This window comes from Lithobates pipiens, unplaced genomic scaffold (assembly GCF_037356315.1).
Source record: "Lithobates pipiens isolate NorthernLeopardFrog02 unplaced genomic scaffold, aLitPip1_a1.2 Scaffold_16, whole genome shotgun sequence".
NCBI classification, from domain to species: Eukaryota; Metazoa; Chordata; class Amphibia; order Anura; family Ranidae; genus Lithobates; species Lithobates pipiens.
In genome coordinates this window covers 355410075-355432326 of record NW_027507748.1, presented here as the reverse complement: position 1 = coordinate 355432326, position 22252 = coordinate 355410075, and the positions used below count along the sequence as shown (strand labels likewise).

Sequence of the window (22252 nt, the reverse complement as noted above, 5' to 3'; positions counted from 1 at the left end):
CTGAAAAAAAAAACGTGTTTCGGTAGAGATACACCTTAATAGCAGAATCCAAAATGCAGTGATGCATTGTAGAATATTTAGATAATACCTGATTGGTTCCTATGGCCTGCTTTTGTTACAGAATACTATGGATTATTACCTGAAAAAAGCATTTGCCATCCTTTCCTGCTTGTTACAAGATTAGGTGTGCTAATGGGAACTTGGTCTGCCCCAGAAATATTATCTTTGGATGGTTATATAATGCTGTGGAGGATCACACAGTATTTATGGAACTCAAACAATCATGACTCAAGACTGGAAGGACATTCCAGTCTTTGCTGGTAATTGCCTCATCTGCTCACACCTTTGTTGCTGACAGAGGACACTTAAACAGGAGTTTTATACTGCCTCATAGGTAGTAAAAGAACTGCTGACATATTAAGATTGAATTTCAAAATCCTAGAATTCCAATTTTAAAAAGCATTATTCTACAAGTTTTAAGCCAAGGGATCTGTAATTCTCTATAGCAAAGATGATACTCCATTATCCTCTTCAAGCCCAGAAATAAATATATGGGGACCAGTGCATGTGATTTCAAGCTATTTTTTCAGCCTTGCAGCTAAATTCCAGGTTAACAGACTCAAAGATGCGAAAATACACAGTCCATTTAAAAGTAGTAAAAGAACCTGCACCCATCATAAACCATTTAATGCTTTATGGAATTTTCATATTTCAGTCTGAAATCCACAAAGGTAATGAAGGCCCCTTGATACACTTAGGGAGAGGGAGCCTTGGCTGATGGAAGCATGGCTATACAGTGGGGGTTGACGTAACACAGGGTAAGTGGCTCCATCAAAATAGGCTACAAGGACTTGAGGTGATGCGGCAGAGCTTGAACTCTAGAAAAAGACTACACTGTGGCATCTCACTGACCGGAGGAAATTCAGCCTTCAGAAGACGTAAGGACAGGCCTCTTAGCCTTTGTACACACGATTGGAGATTCCGATGACCAAATCCGTTGGATTTTGTCCAACGGATATTGTCCGAAATTGTTGCATACACACGGTCGGACAAAGTTGTCGGAAAATCCGATCTTTCAGAACATGATGACGTAATTTTGTTACGATGGGACTACGTTCAGGCTAGTAGCCAATAGCTTTGATGTAGGAATTTTATCTGAGCATGCGTGGCACTTTGTCCGATCGGAATTCTCTACACATGATCGGAGCATTTTGTCGGAAAATATTTCTGGCAAGTTGGAAAATTTGGTCCGACGGATATTCCGACGGAAACAGTCCGATGCAGACCACACACAGTCGGAATATCTGACAAAACGCTCCGATCGGACACATTCCGTCGGAATCTCCGACCGTGTGTACAAGGGCTTAGTCTATGTCAGGTTATTGCTTACATGTGCTCACAGTATAACTGTGACTGGCATTGGTTATTTGGTAAATTTGAAAATTTCAATAAAGCTTTGGCCTTGCCCTCTGTTTCATTTATGGGAAAGGTAAGGTTTTTAGTTGGTCGTGATTGAGCCTATGGTATTCTTCGCAGCCAGGGTTGTTTCACACATTTATGTGCTTTTTTATTTACTTGAATGACTGTCCCTTGGGCATATCCCATCTTTTAATCCTACATATACCAAGCAGTTTAGGGGGCCTATTGCAGCTGTTTTTTTGATAATTAAAGAATATACATGCCTACAAGATGAGATTTTCCCAAAACATATTTGGGTTGGCTTTATCTATGTGCTTTACACCAACTTGCAGGTTTAGGCATATGGCAAGGAACCATGCAAGCATTAGTGTGTTGCAGTGCTGATCATTTTGCTTAGCCCCTCAGTGCAATAATGTAATGAACCTCCACTGATGCACAATAATGAATTACTGTGTGTAGTGTTGGCAAAAATGGTGCTGATACATCTTCTGGTCTGGTATGGATTTTAAGGGGAACCCCACACCAAAATTAAAAAAAGTTGACATGGGGTCCCCCCAAAATCCATACCAGACCCTTATCCGAGCAAGCAGCCATGGCAGGCCAGAAAAAGGGGGACGAGTGAGCGCCCCCCTCCTGAACCATACCAGGCCGCTTACCCTCAAAATGGGCAGGGTGCTTTCAGGTCCCCCCACAACACCTTGTCCCCATGTTGATGGGGACAAGGGCCTGATCCCCACAACCCTTGCCCGGTGGTTGCGGGGGTCTGCAAGCGGGGGGGCCCCCAGATCCCGCCCCTCCATGTGAATGAGTATCGGGTACATTGTACCCCTTCCCATTCAACAAAAAAAGCAGTGAATTGTGACAAAAGACAATTTTTGGAAATTCCTTTATTAAAAAAAAGTCTTCTTCTTTCCCCCATGTCTTCCTTCAGTCTTCTCCTTCTTCCTACAGCTTATTCTTTCTTCCACTTCTTTCTCCACATTCCTCCGGCTTCTTCTTCCCCCACTTCGTCATCCGGTCTTTCTCCTCCGCCACTCCCGCCACAGACCTGCAGAACATGAAAACAACAAACCTCCTCCGAGGCTGCGGCCAGCCGAGTGCACATTTCATATATAGCTATTGGGCGTGGCCGCCGGATGATGTCAGCCAGAGACCCCGCCCCCTTATGATATCACTGACCCATCATGCCCGGGTGGTGAAGTCACAAGGGGCGGTGTCTCAGAGTGACGTCATCCACCCCATCGCAGAAGCTGGAGGAAGATGGAGAAGACACGAGGAAGAAGCGGAGAACGAAGCGGGGAAGAAGGCGAATACCGAAGGAAGACTGGAGGAAAATGGAGGAAGAAGCAAAGGAAAAAGAACACATTTTTAATAAAGGAATTGTCAAAAACCGGCTATTGGGATCTAAGGTGTCCTTGTTAAAGGGGGCTTCCAGATTTCAATAAGCCCCCTGCCCACAGACCCTCACAACCACTGGGAAAGGGTTGTGGGGATGAAACCCTTGTCCACATCAACATGGGGACAAGGTGTTTTGGGGGACCCCAAAGCACCCTCCCTATGTTGAGGGCATGTGGCCTGGTATGGTTCAGGAGAGGGGGGTGCTTGCTCGTCCCCCCTTTCCTGGCCAGCCAATTTGCTTGCTCAGATAAAGGTCCGGTATGGATTTTAGGGGGACCCCATGCCATTTTTTGGTAAATTTTGGCATGGAGTTCCCCTTAATATCTATAGCAGACTTGAAGGGCCTGGTATGGACTGGTGGGGGGAACCTATGCCTTTTTGTTTTCATTCGATTTTTACTCCATATTGCTGGGAACCGGCAAAACATTATAGCCGCGAGCAATTTTAAATTACATTTTTTTTTTTAGAAATGTCATTTTGCTTGGTACAGTAAAAAGCACAGGAAAGATGCTCTATTTTATGGGCATACTAAGGACACCCCCAGGCACGATATTTAAAGGATTTTTTTATTTTTATTGTTTCACTGTAAGTATTATTAAAATCACTGCTCCTGAAAAAACAGCCATTTAAAAAAAAAAATCCAATTGATAGATGTCTCCTGGGGCAGGACCCAGGTCCCCATACACTTTTTATGGCAAAGAACTTGCATATAAGCCTTCAGTGAGAACTTTGGATTTTACAGGTTCGAGCCCCATTGACCTCCACTATTCCTGCATATGTGATCTGACAGGCACGTTCGCAATAGTGCTGCTTTCCATTTGCATTTGCACCCAGTTTCTGAAAGTTGAAGTCTTAATTGGCCTTAATTGGTCGCAATTTTCCAGGACTGCAGGATCATTTATTGGCGCTATAGTAAATTACCCCCAGTGTGTATTATGGCATTCATTGAGTTATATTTTGGTCTCAATTGACCAGACTTTATTCTACCAGTATTTCACAGGCTTGTTTAAATGTTGTGCAGCACATTTTAGACGAGCTTCAACATTCTTTTTCTTCAGCAATGGAGTCTTGTGTGGTGAGCGTGCATACAGGCCATGGCAGTTGAGTGCATTACTTATTGTTTTCTTTTAAACAATTGTACCTGCTAATTCCAGGTCTTTCTGAAACTCTCCACAAGTGGTCCTTGGCTCTTAGCCAACTCTTCTAAAAATTATTTTCACTTCTCTCAGAAATTTTGAGAGGGGCACCTGGTAGTGGCTGGTTAATGGTAAAATTATGTTCTTTCCACTTCTGGATTATGACTCCAACAGTGCTCACTGGAACATTCAGAAGTTTAGAAATCTTTCTGTAATCAATGCCATCAGTATATTTTGCAAAAATGGGTCTGTGAAGGTCTAGAGTGAGCTCTTTGCATTTACCCATCATGAGATGTTTTTTGTGTGACACCTTGACAATGAGGCCATCAGTTGAGCCTGGACCAGCTGATATTAATTTTCACTGACAAGGATCAGGATTTCTTTCAAATTACTGATAGATTTCAGCTGGTGTCTTGGCTTTCCATGCCTTGCACGTTCAGTGCTTATTTTACCCGCTGTATATGTGGGAAAAACCTTCCAGAAAATTACGTGTGTTTGATACAGTATAGCAATAATATGAATCTCACAGAATAAATGGCTGAATGGCCACACTCCCATAAAATCACCTTTATTGATCGATGATAGAAAAATGACAATCCATACAGCAATGGTGGTACAAAAACAGCTCATCTAACATATTTCACACCTTTCCTGGTGCTTAGTCATAGCTTAAATAATAAGCTGAAACAAAGATATATATATATACATATATATATATATATATATATATATATATATATATATATATATATATATATATATATATATATGCAAATAGCTCAAATGTGATTAATGTTGGAATCAAGATAGCCTATGTGCAGCTAATAGAATACAAGGTGTGGGTAAAGAGTTATGCTACCAAAAAAAAAGAAAAAACGGACTACCCATTTAACCCTTTATTAAAAGAACCTGCCGGTTTTATATAATGACCTTGTTTATTCACAGATTCTTTCTAAAAGAGTGAGAATGGTTTCCTGCACATCACCTACTTTAAGCTGTACTCTATCCCCCAGTTTATACACCAGTAAAAAAAAAACCTCTCAATGGCTACAATTTAAGGGTTCCTTTCAACGCGGTGTGAGTGGACGTTTGTGTTGTTCTTATATTAAAAGAGGTGATGCAATCCATTCCACTGCATCTAATAAGGATTTCAAGATCTCTTCCTTCTTTAATTGCAACACCAGATTTATAATCTATAACATCACTTGCGAGTTATGTTCCATCAAGTATGTGGGTTGAACAACCTGCAGATTGAGGGATAGGCTTCACAATCATTTATATGATATTGAGAAAAATCACTCTACCGATGTGGCTAAACATTGGAATGAGTGTCATAATAAAGATGTGACTGGTTTGTTCATACAGGGGGTTGAAAAAGTTATACTGCCTAAGAGAGGGGATGACAAGTTTAGATTACTTTGCAAAAAAAGAGGTTTATTGGATTTTTTATCTAAATACTAGAAAGCCAGCGGGATAACATTTTGAGTGGGATGTTTGCCACTTTTATGAGTAGGGCTGCTCTTCTACTGTTGCGTACCCAGAGTTGCGCAATTTACAGTGCGAATTTGACTACAACTTTTATCCAACTTTACACCTTCTGCATCAAAGGTTGCATCAGAGTAGTGCAGGCACCTTTTTAATGTTGCTGATTTCCAGAGTTGCATAGATGGGAAAGTCAGTGGGCTGTGTCTTGTCATGCAACTTTATATGTCAAAGGTCACATTACAAGTTGCACTAGTGAAAATGGTACTTAAAGGTTATATTACATCAAGCTTTTCAAGTCTGCACCATACAGTGTTATGTGAATCTCACATCATACTGTCCGGTATATTTTGATGTTCTCTTTTGGTGGCATGGTCACCTCAATTTCAGTTTAGGTTTTGGTCTGTGTATATATTAAACCATAGACATATTACTATATTTGAGGTTTATTATATTAGCACATCAGTGTTATCTGAAATGTGCATACATGTATGTGGTCTATTTTCTTGATATATGCCATATATTTCTGACATTCTGGAGTGCTTTGTTTTTTCTTTGACTCATGTGCCACTGCTACATTTATATAATGAATACATATTTGTATTTGTCATGTTTTTTACATTGCATGGGTTTTGAATCTGTTTCAGGTTCTTGTAATAAAGGGTTAAATGGGTAGTCCTGATTTTTTTGGTAGGATGACCAATTGCCCACACCTTGTATTCTATCAGCTGTGCATAGGTTATCTTGATTACAACAATAATCACATTTGAGCTATTTGCATATATCAATGTATATATATACTTTTGCTTCAGCTTATTATTATTATTTTAAGGTGTGAAAGGTGTTAGCTATGTTGCATTTGTATCCCCGTTGCTGTATGGAATTTTGTTTTTCTATCATGGATCAATAAAAGGTGATTTTATGGGAGTACAGCCATCCAGACTTTTCACTTTATGCTTCCTGATGCATGCAGGCCATTTTTGTTACCTGGAGTGGTGTATTTCTTCTTCAATGAATATCACAGAATCACAATGACATAAATGATAGCATAAAAAAACAAAAAAACAAAGCAGTTCAATGCTCAGAAAAGACTTACCCAGACATTTGACCTCCTGCCCACTCCACAATCCATTTGCCATACATTCTCGCACACGGGACCCAACAAGGGTATAGCCACTGTTACAGGCAAAGATGGCAGTTGCCCCATATTGGGTCAACATGCCAATTTTATTTCCATTAGCTGGAGTAGGTAAATCCCCACAGGATATAACTGAAACACAATAAAGAAGAATTGCTAGAGTTAGTTATGTTTTACCCCTAAAATATGAAAACAACTCGCGCTGGTAGCTGTCTAATTGGGCAGATTGAAAATAGACCAGGAAGAATGAGTCAATATTGGCAATGGCAAACAAGTAGATTTTACTGGAGAAGTTGCTGACTAAATTTAATGGATTTTTAAGGGCAACAAGTACACATTTTTCCACATCATGCTTCATCATTTCTTTAATTTGTGTGTAATATTGTGTAATAAAGCCTTAAGCTCACCACATGCTCTCAGACCTTTCTTAGATGTGACCTGTTAGATCCACATGATTTAGCAACAACTGTAGTGAAAGGGCCTCCCTGACTAAATTAAAATTAAATGGATTGTCTGGGTAGACTCTTATACTAAATAAGATTATACAATGTGATTGTATAATCTTATACTAAATAAGATTATACAATCACATTGTATTGTGTGGCCAGCTTCCGAAAATGTCTTCATTCCTTCATTTCTTGTATTGCAAGTAAACCACAATTGATAATACTCTAGTAAAATGCATACAAATAAATAACAGAAGACTAGATTTATTTTTCAGTTCAGAAATTTCCCACTAATTCATGTCTTGTATTACAGGCATGTGTCACTTTTAAGTACACTTTGGGGTTTATTTACTTAAGCCGGAAAGTGCAAAATCAGGCTCACTTTTGCATAGAAACCAATGAGCTTCTAACCCCAGCTTGTTCAATTAAGCTTTGGTAATAAAACCTGGAAGCTCATTGGTTTCTATGCAGAAGTGAGCCTGATTTTGCCCTTTCTAGTTTTAGTAAATAAACCCCATTGTGTACTTAAAAGTGGGGTATGCCTGTATATAATAATACAGCAATAAAATACAGAACTTATCTCTATACTCGTAATAAAGAAACAAATAAGTTCTATAAAATGTATTCATATCACATATAAACTATTATGATATAATATATATTACTCACCAGTTTATTAGCTTTATCATAAAACTTACAAGCTCAGCATTACTCAATTACTTTTTTCATGACCATTATTATTATTATTTCAGCAGTAAACCATAACATTATTATTTCAAAGTGGTACATTAGTAATGTGCAAAGAGCAAGTAGCCCAAAGCAGCCAATCACAATCCTGTTTTTATTGCTCTAGTCTGTTGAAATCTAGTAGCTATTGTACCTGAATTACATAAACCCCAACTATTTTTAATAGTTATATACATACTTTTTTGTCCACACATTAATATAATAACATTCTTTCCACTGTACCTGCAATGTTCTAAGCACCCTGCATACATGCACATCATGTGAAACCTAAAAGAAAAATTTGCCTAGAGGCACATACTGCAGCCAATAAGTTTTCTCCAATGCACATTCACATCCAAGAACATTGGTGGCAAAGTGCAATGGGCATCATACAAGGTATATCACTGAAACTCACTGTTGCAAGTTGGTAAGGTTCCCCCCACACTCCATGTTCCATTGGCTTGGCAGTGAATAATACGGGGCCCCATGTAGTAATATCCAGGATCACAGATTAGCATAAGTTCAGCTCCATAATGGTATTGTGTTTTATGAATGAGACGCCACCGACCATGTTCTGTGCTAAAACTGTTGATTTCTGGACATGTTACAGCTGAAAAATTGCAATAAAGAAGTATTAAAACAACAAAAATCTGTCAGCTCTAGTCTCACGGAACACAATTTACTTTCTTTCTTACCTACACACTGTGGCGGATTGTTGCCATTGCTCCAGTGTCCAGATGGCAGACATTCTGCAGTGATATCTTCAGGACTTAGGAGGTGATGCCCCTCATTACACTCATACACTGCTTTGGTCCCCACGGTGTACTCCTTTCCAAATACTGCACCATTCTTGGGAGCAGCAGGAACCCCGCAGAACATTGCTAAAGTGAAAAGAGTAAAAAAAAAGGTTGCTAACAGCGGGGATTTAATTACATATCACATTACTATTATGGGTAAAAGAAAATATAACAGAGCTGTACACAGTTATTGCCAAGTGAGAAAATTAGACAAGTGTAAACATATTTATAGCTTAAAATAGCTTAAAATCTCCTAGAAATGCAAAGTAAAACACTTAAACTCCTCAAACTTGAGAGGCATGCAGGCACCAGTTTATATCAATAGAGGGGCAGGAAATAGAGAAGAGGAGGTCAGTACTAGCTGGTGAAAAAGAAGGGTCGACAACAAGTTTTTTAGTTTTTCTATGACTCTGGGGAGAACTAACGCAAAGGTCCTTGCCTACAATGACCCAACAATTGACCAGATTGGCCAACTGTAATCTCTGTGGGTAATTTTTAACAATTGTGATATCTGACCACTTTATAAATGTATTATATGCATGTTAAATTACTACTAATAATATAAACAACAGTATATGTTTTATGTCAACATACCAGCACACAAATAAAGATTTTTGCCATTTATTAACTTTGCTGCGCAGCCAAGTGTGCACTGAAGGCAAACAGTGAAACAAATTCTGTCATTGTCTTACATAGAGCTACTGAACACGCAGCTTTATGTTACAATGTAACCTCCACAATCCTGTCTTCATTTATATGTGTTATATTAATCTACTGGAATATGTACAGTACCTTCTTCTCACCCATGAATAGGCCCATACATGGGGCTTCTAACTGTTCCACTGAGAACAATGAGACCCTAGTTTTTCATTAACATACAGTACATAATGTACTTAAAGTCTTCTCCCCAAAAGACATACGTACCGAGTACAATTTGCTCAGAGCATGTTTCCGACAGAGTCATTGGCCTTCAGAAATGAATCTTAGCATTCTGACATGATTTTGATGGAAGATTGAAAGCTGTCAGAGAAGCTGTTGGAGAAGCTTTTTGTGGACCCTCTAAAGCAGTGATGGTCAACTTATTCATTTTTAATGGTCTCAAGGGCTGCACAATAACATCTGTACTTTAAGCGCGCTGTAGTAAAATACGTAGAAATGTGTACCTTACAGCAATGCACACTATTGCACTGTATGTTCATTGGTGTGTCACAATGCCATTTAGTTTGCATTGTGGTGATGTGCCTCTTACCACAATGCATGTTACATGTGTTAGTGCATTGAAGTGCCATTATTGTGAATGGCATTCCAAGACACTAAAGCAAAACAGCTCTATCTTGATTTTTTATTTATTTTGATGTTCTGTTGTGTAGCCAGCCCATTTGTTTGAATAGGCTGCCTTAACACAATGCTAATTAACATGTAAGAAAACACATCTTAATGTAAAACACTGTAACCCACCTCACTGGAAAAGCATGATCTCAGCCTGATCTATTTCTTTCTTTCTTGTTCATATTTTTATTATTTTTTTCTCTTTCTTTAATCTTTTCTCTAAATTCAATAAAAGTACCTGTTTAAAATCCTATCCTGCAACATTTAATTTATTTAACTCACTGTTTTTCCTTTCCATTCTTTAGCTGGGTGGGACTGAAGACCTTAGTTCTAGCCCCACATAGTCACATGATTACCTTAAAGTCCATGTGACTAAGGTTATACAGAAAGCAGCTGTCGATGCTTGGATGCAGCCATTGAGACATCCTGTTAATCGGTTTTACAACATCCAATTTGCCAGTTATGAAAACACCAGACCAAGAAATGTTTTCATGACTATATATTCATAGAGCTCTATTAAAAGTCCCTTCTCTGGAGGTTTACAATGGCAGATTATAGTCAGGATACATAGGAGTCTCTGGAGTGCTCTGCTAGAGGTCTTGAAATGGCAATTTTTTGGATGGGTTTAGTGAGAGGTTGTTTGTCCCAGCATTCAGATTTGTGCATAAACTCAATTGTCACTGGTTCTTTTTAATGCGAAGCACAGCTTATCAACAGCTAAATAGGCTATTATCCAAAGTTTTCATCTGTAAAAAATTAGATTGGCTTGTGAAGTGATTCCATAAAAGTGACATATGGACGCTTGTAATTTAATTTCTTGAGATGCAGGTTCTGCTCATCAATATCTATAATCTATCATGTTGAATTATGGTACACTGATTTATATAACAGGCAAGAAAAGTAGTGCCAATATTGAATGTCAAAACAAGAGCTTTGTAGAATATCAGGCCATATGACAACTAATGTGAAATAATAGACTAGAAGAGGACTATTGAAGAATATCATGTAAGGGAAGGACTGATGTGGAATAGCAGACTAGAAAAGGGTTAATGTGGAAAATCAGACCTAAAGTGGACCTATGTAAATTATCAGGCCAGAAAAGGATTTATGTGAAATAACAGGCAAGAAAAGGACTACTATGGAATATGAGATTAGAAGAGGCCTAATGTGGATTATCAGGACAGAGGAGGACATATGTGGAATATCAGGGTGCCAATTTAGAATATCAAACCAAAAGAGGATCCATGTGGAATGTCAGGCAAAAAGAAGACCAATATGGAGTATCAACCCAAAAGAGAACCTATGTGAAATATCAAGTCAAAAAGGACTTATGTGGAATATCAGGCCAGTAATAACCCATGTGAAATATCAGACCAAAGGAAGATCAAGGGGATCTATGTGGATAACAAGACAAGAATAGGAATAATAAGGAATAATAGTCTAAAAAAGTTTCTATGTTAAATTTCAGGTCATAGGGATAGGCCGAACACCCCTCTGGTTCGGTTCGCACCAGAACACCTTGAACAGGCAAAAAGTTCTAGCAAACCTGCAAACCTTATTAAAGTCTATGGAACCTGAACATGAAAAATCCTTATTTTAAAGGGTTATATATAAGTTATTGCCATAAAAAGTGTATGGGGACCTGAGTACTGCCCTATTGTTTTTAAAGGAGCAGTGATTTTAATGATGCTTAAAGTGAAACAATAAAAATGAAATATTCCTTTATACATCATGCCTGGATGGTCCCCTTAGTTTGCCATTTAAGTGGTGCATCTGTGCGATGTGTGCCTCAGCAATAATGAAATTTCTAAAGGAAAAAAATGTAATTTAAACTTGCTTGCAGCTGTAATGTATTGCCAGCCCCTGGCAATATAGATTGAAAAAAGAAAAAGAAAAATGGTGTGGGGCCCCCCCAGTCCATAACAGGCTTTTTGGGTCTGGTATACATTTTAAGGAGAACTCCACCCTTAATTTTCTTTTAAAACTGGCATGGGGCCCGAGCATGCAGCCTGGCAGGTCAGGATGGGGAGGAAAGCGAGTGCCTCCTGAACCATACCATGGCACATGTCCTCAATATGGGGGATGGGTGCTTTGGGCAGGAGGGCTCTGCACCCCGCTGCCCCAAAGTACCTCGTCCCCATGTTGATGGGGACAAGGGCCTCTTCCCGACAACCCTAGCTGGTGGTTGATGGGTTCTGTGGGTCGGGTGTTTATTGGAATCTGGAAACCCTCAGACCCCCCCATGTGAATGGGTATCGGGTACATTGTATCCACAGATACACAGTATCCCGCAATGTACATCCATCTTCAATCACGCCACCTGGCGAACCCGAAAAATAGAAAAGACGAAAAAAACCTCTGCCTCCATGGGACTGCTGTCTCTTGGCTTTGACATCTCTTATATAGGCAAGGGCGGGGGCCACCCGCTTAGGTAACTGGATGACCCCACGCCATCTGATGTCACATGACGGGGTTACTCGGTGGGGTCACTCGGTTATGTCACTCGGTTATGTTGCCTATTTAACAGCTGTCAAATCAAAGAGACAGTTTTTTTTTAACATTCTGCTTAAAAAATTGTGAATCAGTACTGCTTGGACCTTGAAGAAGGGGACATACCCGAAAGCCTGTCCTGAAAAATTGTATGTTAGTGCAAATAAAAAAAGTAAAACTGTATTATAAACTCTGCACTATATACTCTGCACTGTATTATATACTACACTGACTGCACTATATATTCTTCACTGTATTATATATACTACACTAACTGCACTATATACTCTGGAATGTATTATATATACTACACTGATGGTGCAATATACTCTGCACTGTATTATATATAATTTGAACTGTATTAAATATACTACACTGACTGCACTATATACTCTCCACTGTATTATATATACTACACTGACTGCACTATATATTCTGCACCATATTATATATACTACACTGACTGCACTATATACTCTCCACTGTATTATATATACTACACTGACTGCACTATATACTCTGAACTGTATTATACTACACTTCCTACCTACCTAATCTCCATTCAACATATATGGCCATCATATAAGCAGCAGCCTTATATAGTGTGGGGTGTGGACTTAGCCCCTGAGCCATGCTTGGCCAAAGGCACCCTGCCTTTGGCCAATCATGACTCTCACTGCCTATCGCGCTGTGATTGGCCAAAGCATACAAGTCAGGTGCATGCTTTGGCCAATCAGCAGCCATCAATGCACTGTGATCAATGAACTGGCTCCACTGACAGCTGGGCACACGCTCCTGTCAGAGAAACCTGCATCTAATTTGCATCAGTGTGAACCCAGCCTGATATAAAAATGCTTCCTATTACTTATAGCTGAGAATGTGGTATGGCTCAATTTAAATGTGTAGAAATACAGCACATATTGAAATTTCCATTAAAACAAGTGGCAGTCCCTCTTTCACTTAGTTATAAACACAATGCAGCCGCTTACATTTAGGTTTCAATTGAAATGCTTGTCTGATTTCTCAGTAAATTAACTACGTAACAAAAGGTGAATTAAGTGCACATACAACACAGAGAGGCCAATGCTCAATTATTCTTTCAAAGTTTGGCAGCTCCTCCAGGCCAGGTCCGGTAACGAGAAGGCAAGCAGCTCTCAGTGGCAGTTAATTTAGTGGTTGGACAGGATAAGGGGACACCTCATGCCTCCAGTTGAAATGATAATTATGACAGTGTCAGGCTGACTGGAAAGAAAGCTGAGGGAGATCTTAAAGTCTAGACTGCAGAGTGTGCAGAATTCCAATGCAAGAAGGTAGAAAAGTGATAGCAACAATAACTGTAGAGCAGACACCTTGAAAAAAAACTCGAGAAGGAGAGACAAACTCCTATTATGGCATTGACAATGTTTTGCTACTAACAAAGAATATTTTTCATATATAATATTCTAAAGAATTTCCAAAATATGATTTTGAAGTCATGAATTACTCACTAGCACATGTACATTAAATAGTTTTGGTATGTTCTGTATATATTGTATATATGCACATATGTGCACAAACACACAATTGCCCACTGCAATTTTTTACACCTAGCTTTTGTAAGAACCTCAGTTCTGAGGTGTCTAAGCCTCCACACCATAAATATTGAGAAAAAAACAAGTGGTCATAATAATCCAGGAATTTCTAAGCATTTGTGGTAAATCCTAATCCTAAGAAGTGTTTGCCCAAACACATGGATAACTAAAAGGCAGTTTGGCAAAAATTTAGCTACAATGGTCTGCTGGTCTTGGCAAGGCTTTATTTTCACATCAAAGACACAATTGCTTTGAGCCCTTAAAGTAGAACTCCAGGTTTATTATTTAATCATACTTTTAAAAGTATAGGGCATGCCATCTTTTCTTTTAAGTTATATTTGCTTTCAAGCTTATTCCTTTCATTACAGAGGGATTCTAAGCTATTCTCAGCCTAAATAGGTTGCTGCATACTTCTGGGTATATGACTCTGAAGCTAGCCAGTTAGAATTTCATTTGATATTGGTCTAATTCCAAACATATGTCCTATTTTCTAATAGGGTGGCTTCACGCTGCCCTGCTGCGCCTTTTGTGTGGGTTAGGTGCCACTTTCCCTTTGACTTTTTTGAAGACCTGCAGTTTCAGAAAGCACACTAAAGATGCAGCATGCAAGAATGTAAGGGTTAGTTTACACTTGCTTCAAAACATGGCTTCAGACAGACTTTGTTAAAGCTCTCTGAATGCTAGTCAAAGCTCCTGTCACTAAATAAAATGGTTAGCTTACAGTCCTATTTACATCTGCATTTGCTTGGTGCTTCGATGAGGCTTCGATAAGGCTTCAGTGGGGCTTTGTTGGAGCTTCGATGGGGCTTCGATGAGGCTTCTGTGAGGTTTTAGTGGGGCTTCAAGCGAGCTTTGCTATAGACTTCTATGGAGGCTTTGAAGGACCACTGAAGCTACATGGAGTATACATTTTTGAAGTGAAGCCAAAGCAAAGCAAAGAAAAAGCAGGTGTAAACAGGACTGTAAGCTAACAATTTTATTTAGTGACATAAGCTTTGACTGGCGATCAGAGAGCTTTAAGAAAGGATGTCTGAAGCCTTGTTGAAGCCACAGCAAGTGTAAATGAGCCCTTAGTGCATTTTTTGAAACCACACAAAAACCACAGGTCCTCATAGTAGACTATGGGAAAGTGCAGCTAACGCATCACGAAAATCCCAGAGTAGCCACGCTTTAGCAAAAGCACAGTGGGACAGTATGAAGCCACCCTTAATGTGAAATGATCAATTTAGAAAAATCAAGGTGAAAGATGGAAGCTTTTTCTTGTTTCTTAGCAAACAAAATTCTAACTGTGAATGTAGTTTGGGAAAAATCATATTTATTGTAATGCCCATGTGCCAGGTACAATTTTAATCATATGCAGTACGTTCACTGTCTGACGTGAACATTTGTTTGTTTTATATTTGATATATAAGGCATGTGGTAGGGTCACAGTCATAAACATTACATCACTTCCTGCATGCAAAAATGGAATGCTAAAATATGAACTTTTCAAGGACATTCTAACAAAATCTGTCAAGTTACTGATGTTAAACTAAATTCTACCCACGTACAGTATGACTAGCCTGAGCACCTTCTTCTACAGTCTGACTGTCAAGGGTGATGCCACAACACCTGTTTCCATTGGGCAGAATGATTTGCAGAACTATACTCTCTGCAACTCTCTTTTTCATGGCCAAACTTTCATTCTGAATCAAGCACCTCCTAGCAGCATGCAGACAATGCTGTTATAGAAAACAGATTGCAGCTAGGAGAGGTTCAGAGCGCACAGCTAAGTTCACTAGGCACAACAATGCTTAAGCTTTGACAGAAGGGGTCTCTGATCTCTGATTGGTCACTGCTCAAAGTGCAGCCCACCCAGCTTCCTCTCATCACCATGACCATCTCACATAGGCAGCTTTGGGACTCATGAGAGTTGTAGTCTCACTAAGTTACACAGGATGCCCAACCAAATCACACAACCAGTTTTTGAAATAAGGATTTTTTTTTCTTTTAACCCTGTGATGATGTCCAGAGATGTAAAATTCTAAGGACCAAATTAAGTGGCAAGAAAACAATACTGCAAGTGTTACTGAATGATGAGAAATGTATACACATTTTTTTATTGTGCCTGGAGTTCAGTTTTAGTAATACCACTGCAAAAAACATCGGCCTTGTAAACAGCAACGATAACTTGCAGCACAGCAATTACATGTGTGAATACATGGGTTACAAAATTTTAAGCATTAATCGTACAAAAAATAAAAATCACATTTTATGGTCTAAATTGTAGCTTAAAGCAGACATCCAGGCAAATATTTAAAATAAATCCTTTATTCCAGCTGTGTATTTGTCAAAATCATGATATGTCTTTAACATCTATAGTTCTGTTCACTTTATTTACCTTTCTGAATTACCATAAAAAAAAGTACTCTAGGCCAATGACAGATATCCTACTCTGCACATACAATGGCCAGTTTACATCTCACTATTTAATTGAAAATGGTGCAGGTGGTGCAGATAGACTTAGATCAGGTTTTCTATAACATTATGATGGCACATGAAGCTCTAATTCAGGGGTCTCAAACTGGTGGCCCTCCAGCTGTTGTGAAACTACAAGTCCCATGAGGCATTGCAAGATTGACAGTTACAAGTATGACTCCCACAGCCAGAGGCATGATGGGACTTGCAGTTTCCCAACATCTGGAAGGCCACCAGTTTGAGACCCCTGCTCTAATTCTTCCCATTTCGTGTGTAGGGCTGCTGATCCACTCCTGTACACATGTAACCAATTGAATGTGCAGTTACAGGTGTACAGCTGTGGCATCTTTCAACCTGTCATTGATGTGTACATGCAGCTGGCTGAGGCTCTACACCATGGGTCTCAAATTGGCTGCCCTTCAGCTGTTTCAAAACTACAAGTCCCATCATGCCTCTGCCTGTGGGAGTCATGCTTGCAACTGTCAGAACTGTAATGCCTTATGGGACTTGTAATTTTGCAACAGCTAGAGTGCTGCCAGTTTGAGACCCCTGTTCTACACAAACACCTGTGACTCATGGGCAGGCATGTACTGGCCATCAGGACTACCGGGAGATTCCCGGTGGGCCGATGGCTCAGTGGGCCAGTCTGGTGCAGTCCTGGAGCGGCTCCTCTCTGACAGTGAGTGATCTCGATTTCACTCCTGTCAGGAGGAGCAGTTTCCGTGATATGCTGGAGAGAGCATTAGGCTTTCTGCTCCCTCCAGCCTGCAGGGGGAGATAGACACGGTCAGCAGACTTTCCTTCCTCTCTCCCCTATCACTTTTTATCACATGACTGGAGAGAGGAAGAAGAGAGGCTGCCGTGCCTTCAGAACTGTGAGTACATGTGGAAGGGGGACACTCTGATGTAAGGGGGCTGGTGATAGGACGCTGATGTAAGGAGCTGGTGATGGGAATCTGATGTAAGGGGGCTGCTGAAGGGAAGCTGATGTAAGGGGCTGGTGGTGGGACTCTGATGTAAGGGGCTGGTGATGGGACTCTGATGTAAAGAGCTGGTGATGGGACTCTGATGTAAAGAGCTGGTGATGGGACTCTGATGTAAGGGGCTGGTGGTGGGACTCTGATGTAAGGAGCTGGTGATGGGACTCTGATGTAAGGGGCTGGTGGTGGGACTCTGATGTAAGCAGCTGGTGGTGGGACTCTGATGTAAGGAGCTGGTGGTGGGACTCTGATGTAAGGGGCTGGTGGTGGAACTCTGATGTAAGGGGCTGGTGGTGGAACTCTGATGTAAAGAGCTGGTGATGGGACTCTGATGTAAGGGGGCTGGTGATGAGAATCTGATGTAAGGGGCTGGTGATGGGACTCTGACGTAAAGGGGCTGGTGATGGGACTCTGATGTAAGGGGGTGCTGATGGGACTCTGATGTAAAGGGGCTGGTGATGGGACTCTGTTGTAAAGGGGCTGGTGATGGGACTCTGATGTAAAGGGGCTGGTGATGGGACTCTGATGTAAGGGGGTGCTGATGGGACTCTGATGTAATGGGGCTTGTGATGGGACTCTGATGTAAGGGGGTGCTGATGGGACTCTGATGTAAGGGGGTGCTGATGGGACTCTGATGTAAGGGGGTGCTAATGGGACTCTGATGTAAAGGGGGTGCTGATGGGACTCTGATGTAAAGGGGCTGGTGATGGGACTCTGATGTAAGGGGGTGCTGATGGGACTCTAAAGTAAGGGGGTGCTGATGGGACTCTGACGTAAAGGCAGGTGCTGATGTGACTCTGATGTAAAGGGGCTGGTGATGGGACTCTGATGTAAGGGGGTGCTGATGGGACTCTGATGTAATGGGGCTTGTGATGGGACTCTGATGTAAGGGGGTGCTGATGGGACTCTGATGTAAGGGGGTGCTGATGGGACTCTGATGTAAGGGGGTGCTAATGGGACTCTGATGTAAAGGGGGTGCTGATGGGACACTGATGTAAAGGGGCTGGTGATGGGACTCTGATGTAAGGGGGTGCTGATGGGACTCTAAAGTAAGGGGGTGCTGATGGGACTCTGACGTAAAGGCAGGTGCTGATGAGAATCTGATGTAAGGGGCTGGTGATGGGAATCTGTTGTAAGGGGGCTGCTGATGGGACTCTGATGTAAAGGGGCTGGTGATAGGACTCTGATGTAAAGGGGCTGGTGATGGGACTCTGATGTAAAGGGGCTGGTGATGGGACTCTGATGTAAGGGGGTGCTGATGGGACTCTGATGTAAGGGGGTGCTGATGGGACTCTGATGTAAAGGGGCTGGTGATGGGACTCTGATGTAAGGGGGTGCTGATGGGACTCTGATGTAAGAGGGCTGCTGATGGGAATCTGATGTAAGGGGGCTGCTGATGGGAATCTGATGTAAGGGGGTGCTGATGGGACTCTGATGTAAGGGGCTGGTGATGGGACTCTGATGTAAGGGGGTGCTGATGGGACTCTGATGTAAGGGGGTGCTGATGGGACTCTGATGTAAGGGGGTGCTGATGGGACTCTGATGTAAAGGGGCTGGTGATGGGACTCTGATATAAAGGGGTGCTGATGGGACTCTGATGTAAGGGGGTGCTGATGGGACTCTGATGTAAGGGGGCTGCTGATGGGAATCTGATGTAAGGGGGTGCTGATGGGACTCTAATGTAAAGGGGCTGGTGATGGGACTCTGATGTAAGGGGGTGCTGATGGCACTCTGATGTAAGGGGGTGCTGATGGGACTCTGATGTAAGGGGGTGCTGATGGGACTCTGATGTAAGGGGGTGCTGATGGGACTCTGATGTAAGAGGGCTGCTGATGGGAATCTGATGTAAGGGGGCTGCTGATGGGAATCTGATGTAAGGGGGTGCTGATGGGACTCTGATGTAAGGGGCTGGTGATGGGACTCTGATGTAAGGGGGTGCTGATGGGACTCTGATGTAAGGGGCTGGTGATGGGACTCTGATGTAAGGGGGTGCTGATGGGACTCTAAAGTAAGGGGGTGCTGATGGGACTCTGACGTAAAGGCAGGTGCTGATGAGAATCTGATGTAAGGGGCTGGTGATGGGAATCTGTTGTAAGGGGGCTGCTGATGGGACTCTGATGTAAAGGGGCTGGTGATAGGACTCTGATGTAAAGGGGCTGGTGATGGGACTCTGATGTAAAGGGGCTGGTGATGGGACTCTGATGTAAGGGGGTGCTGATGGGACTCTGATGTAAGGGGGTGCTGATGGGACTCTGATGTAAAGGGGCTGGTGATGGGACTCTGATGTAAGGGGGTGCTGATGGGACTCTGATGTAAGAGGGCTGCTGATGGGAATCTGATGTAAGGGGGCTGCTGATGGGAATCTGATGTAAGGGGGTGCTGATGGGACTCTGATGTAAGGGGCTGGTGATGGGACTCTGATGTAAGGGGGTGCTGATGGGACTCTGATGTAAGGGGGTGCTGATGGGACTCTGATGTAAGGGGGTGCTGATGGGACTCTGATGTAAAGGGGCTGGTGATGGGACTCTGATATAAAGGGGTGCTGATGGGACTCTGATGTAAGGGGGTGCTGATGGGACTCTGATGTAAGGGGGCTGCTGATGGGAATCTGATGTAAGGGGGTGCTGATGGGACTCTAATGTAAAGGGGCTGGTGATGGGACTCTGATGTAAGGGGGTGCTGATGGGACTCTGATGTAAGGGGGTGCTGATGGGACTCTGATGTAAGGGGGTGCTGATGGGACTCTGATGTAAGGGGGCTGCTGATGGGAATCTGATGTAAGGGGGTGCTGATGGGACTCTGATGTAAAGGGGCTGGTGATGGGAATCTGATGTAAGGGGGTGCTGATGGGACTCTGATGTAAAGGGGCTGGTGATGGGACTCTGATGTAAAGGGGCTGGTGATGGGACTCTGATGTAAGGGGGTGCTGATGGGACTCTGATGTAAAGGGGCTGGTGATGGGACTCTGATGTAAGGGGGTGCTGATGGGAATCTGATGTAAGGGGGCTGCTGATGGGAATCATCTGATGTAAGGGGGTGCTGATGGGACACTCAAAAGGTAAGTGGGCCGGTCTGGATGAAGTCCAGGGCCAAATTTCTGTCCCAGTCCAGTCCTGCTTACGGGCACAGAAATATACTGATACTAAGATTTTAGGAGGTTACAGGTGCAGAACTGTGCACATAGGGACCTACTGTGGCCATAACAGTTACACAAGAATGCATGCATACTGAGATCCTAATATTTTGATATTTGCCTGGAATTCTGCTTTAATAACTGGCAAGGGCAAAGAAAATAGAATCTTTTGAAGTCTATGTTTAAGCTGGCACGTCCTTTTCAGAATGTCTTTTACTGTGCCAAAAAAAAAAAAAGCCTATGAGACACCGGCAGACATTTTGTTCTCATGCACTGCTATGCTATGATTAGGCCAGGTGCAGGTTACTTCAACACACATTTAACTGATAAGTGGATGCTATTCATTTATAAGAAAACGGAAGCACTTTCCAGTGCACTGCTCATAAAAAAGAAAGCTGATGGAAATGACCAAACATGATGAATAAGCAATGGCAAATACTGCACAATTATGTCTAAACTGTGCTACCAGAACAAACACAAGATAGCTGTTAAATCTGTAAAATGAACATGCTAGACCTAGCACAGTGCTTTAAGTCTATACTGATGTTAACAAGAAATGTTTATGCCACATTTGATTGTGTATTGATTTGAGGCACATTTTAGTGGTTGTTTCTGCCAACTCACCTTGACATAATGGCACCTCTGAGTTCCAGTCATAATAGCCCTGAGGACGGCGTAAGCACATTGCAGAGTTAATTCCAATGAGTCGATAGCCAGGATTGCAAGTGAAGCGAATAACTCCTCCAGGTGGACTGATGACGGGACCCAGGACAGAGCCGTGGAGGGGAGGACGTTGAAGACTGCAGTATGCAGCTAATAACATACAAAGTAAAAGTGGTTGAATCAAGGTCTTCATTAATTTTCTTCAGAAATCAGGACATTCAAAAGTTTAATATAGAAACCAAAAACACCCTATTTATCACACTGCAAATTCATTTCCAAATACACCTTATTTTTTTATGTTCAGAAATGCTTATATGTTTGTATTTATTATTACATTTTCCTAAATCTATATATGATGGGAAACGTTAAGACGTGTACAATTAACTGCATTTTGTCATGCTGTCAAGAAATCACTGTTTAATTTAGTCGGTTTGCTTATGTGCACTAAGCTAGAGCCAAGCTCAAAAAACTGTGTTCATTATTAGAACATTTATAAAACATATATGGCCATTTTTAGATCAAAACAAGAAGGTTTCCAGTGTGATCTTTAGTATACAGATATTTTATTTAAATTGTGAAATCAGGGCACTTGTGACTTTCCCTACTTGTGTTTAATTTAAAGCTTGTTTGGCTGTACTTCTCCTGTGGATCATAGGAGTGCAGTTGACGTGTTTCCAGGCTCATGTCACAGAGCCGGTCCAAGCTAGGGAAAGATCACAACAATGAAGCAGGGATCCACCCACATGCCTGGACCGGCATCCGGCTCAGCCTCTCAGTGAGCGGGGGGGGGGGGGGGGGTTGAGCACAGAGGACAATGACTGACAGTCACCAACTCTCTGCTCAGTGAGATCTGAGAACAGAGTGATCGCGATGTTTGATCACTAGACATGGGCGCCGTCAATAAATTTGTTTAGTTCTGTTCCGTTATGGTTCGTATTAAAATTAATTCGTACTTCGTATTTTGTGTCCGAAATTCCGTTTCAATTCGTACGAAATACGAATTGCCGTTAGGTTCGTTAACTTGTACGAACGTTCGTTACGATGAATTTAACGGCAAAAATATACCTCAATATGACAGTCGATGCTG

At 41.7% G+C, this 22252-nt stretch overlaps 1 protein-coding gene across 3 annotated transcripts in view; it reads right to left on the bottom strand.

The window, feature by feature from the left end:
• Window positions 1-22252, bottom strand: part of CSMD2 (CUB and Sushi multiple domains 2) — a 1348498-nt gene that overhangs the window by 53784 nt on the left and 1272462 nt on the right. For all 3 annotated transcript variants that reach the window (XM_077481921.1, XM_077481922.1, XM_077481923.1), the window contains 4 exons: window positions 21127-21315; window positions 8441-8626; window positions 8161-8355; window positions 6532-6705 (listed from right to left, as the gene is read on the bottom strand). In XM_077481921.1, the coding sequence (XP_077338047.1) occupies window positions 6532-6705; window positions 8161-8355; window positions 8441-8626; window positions 21127-21315 (744 nt within the window). The remainder of the gene's footprint in view (window positions 1-6531; window positions 6706-8160; window positions 8356-8440; window positions 8627-21126; window positions 21316-22252) is intronic.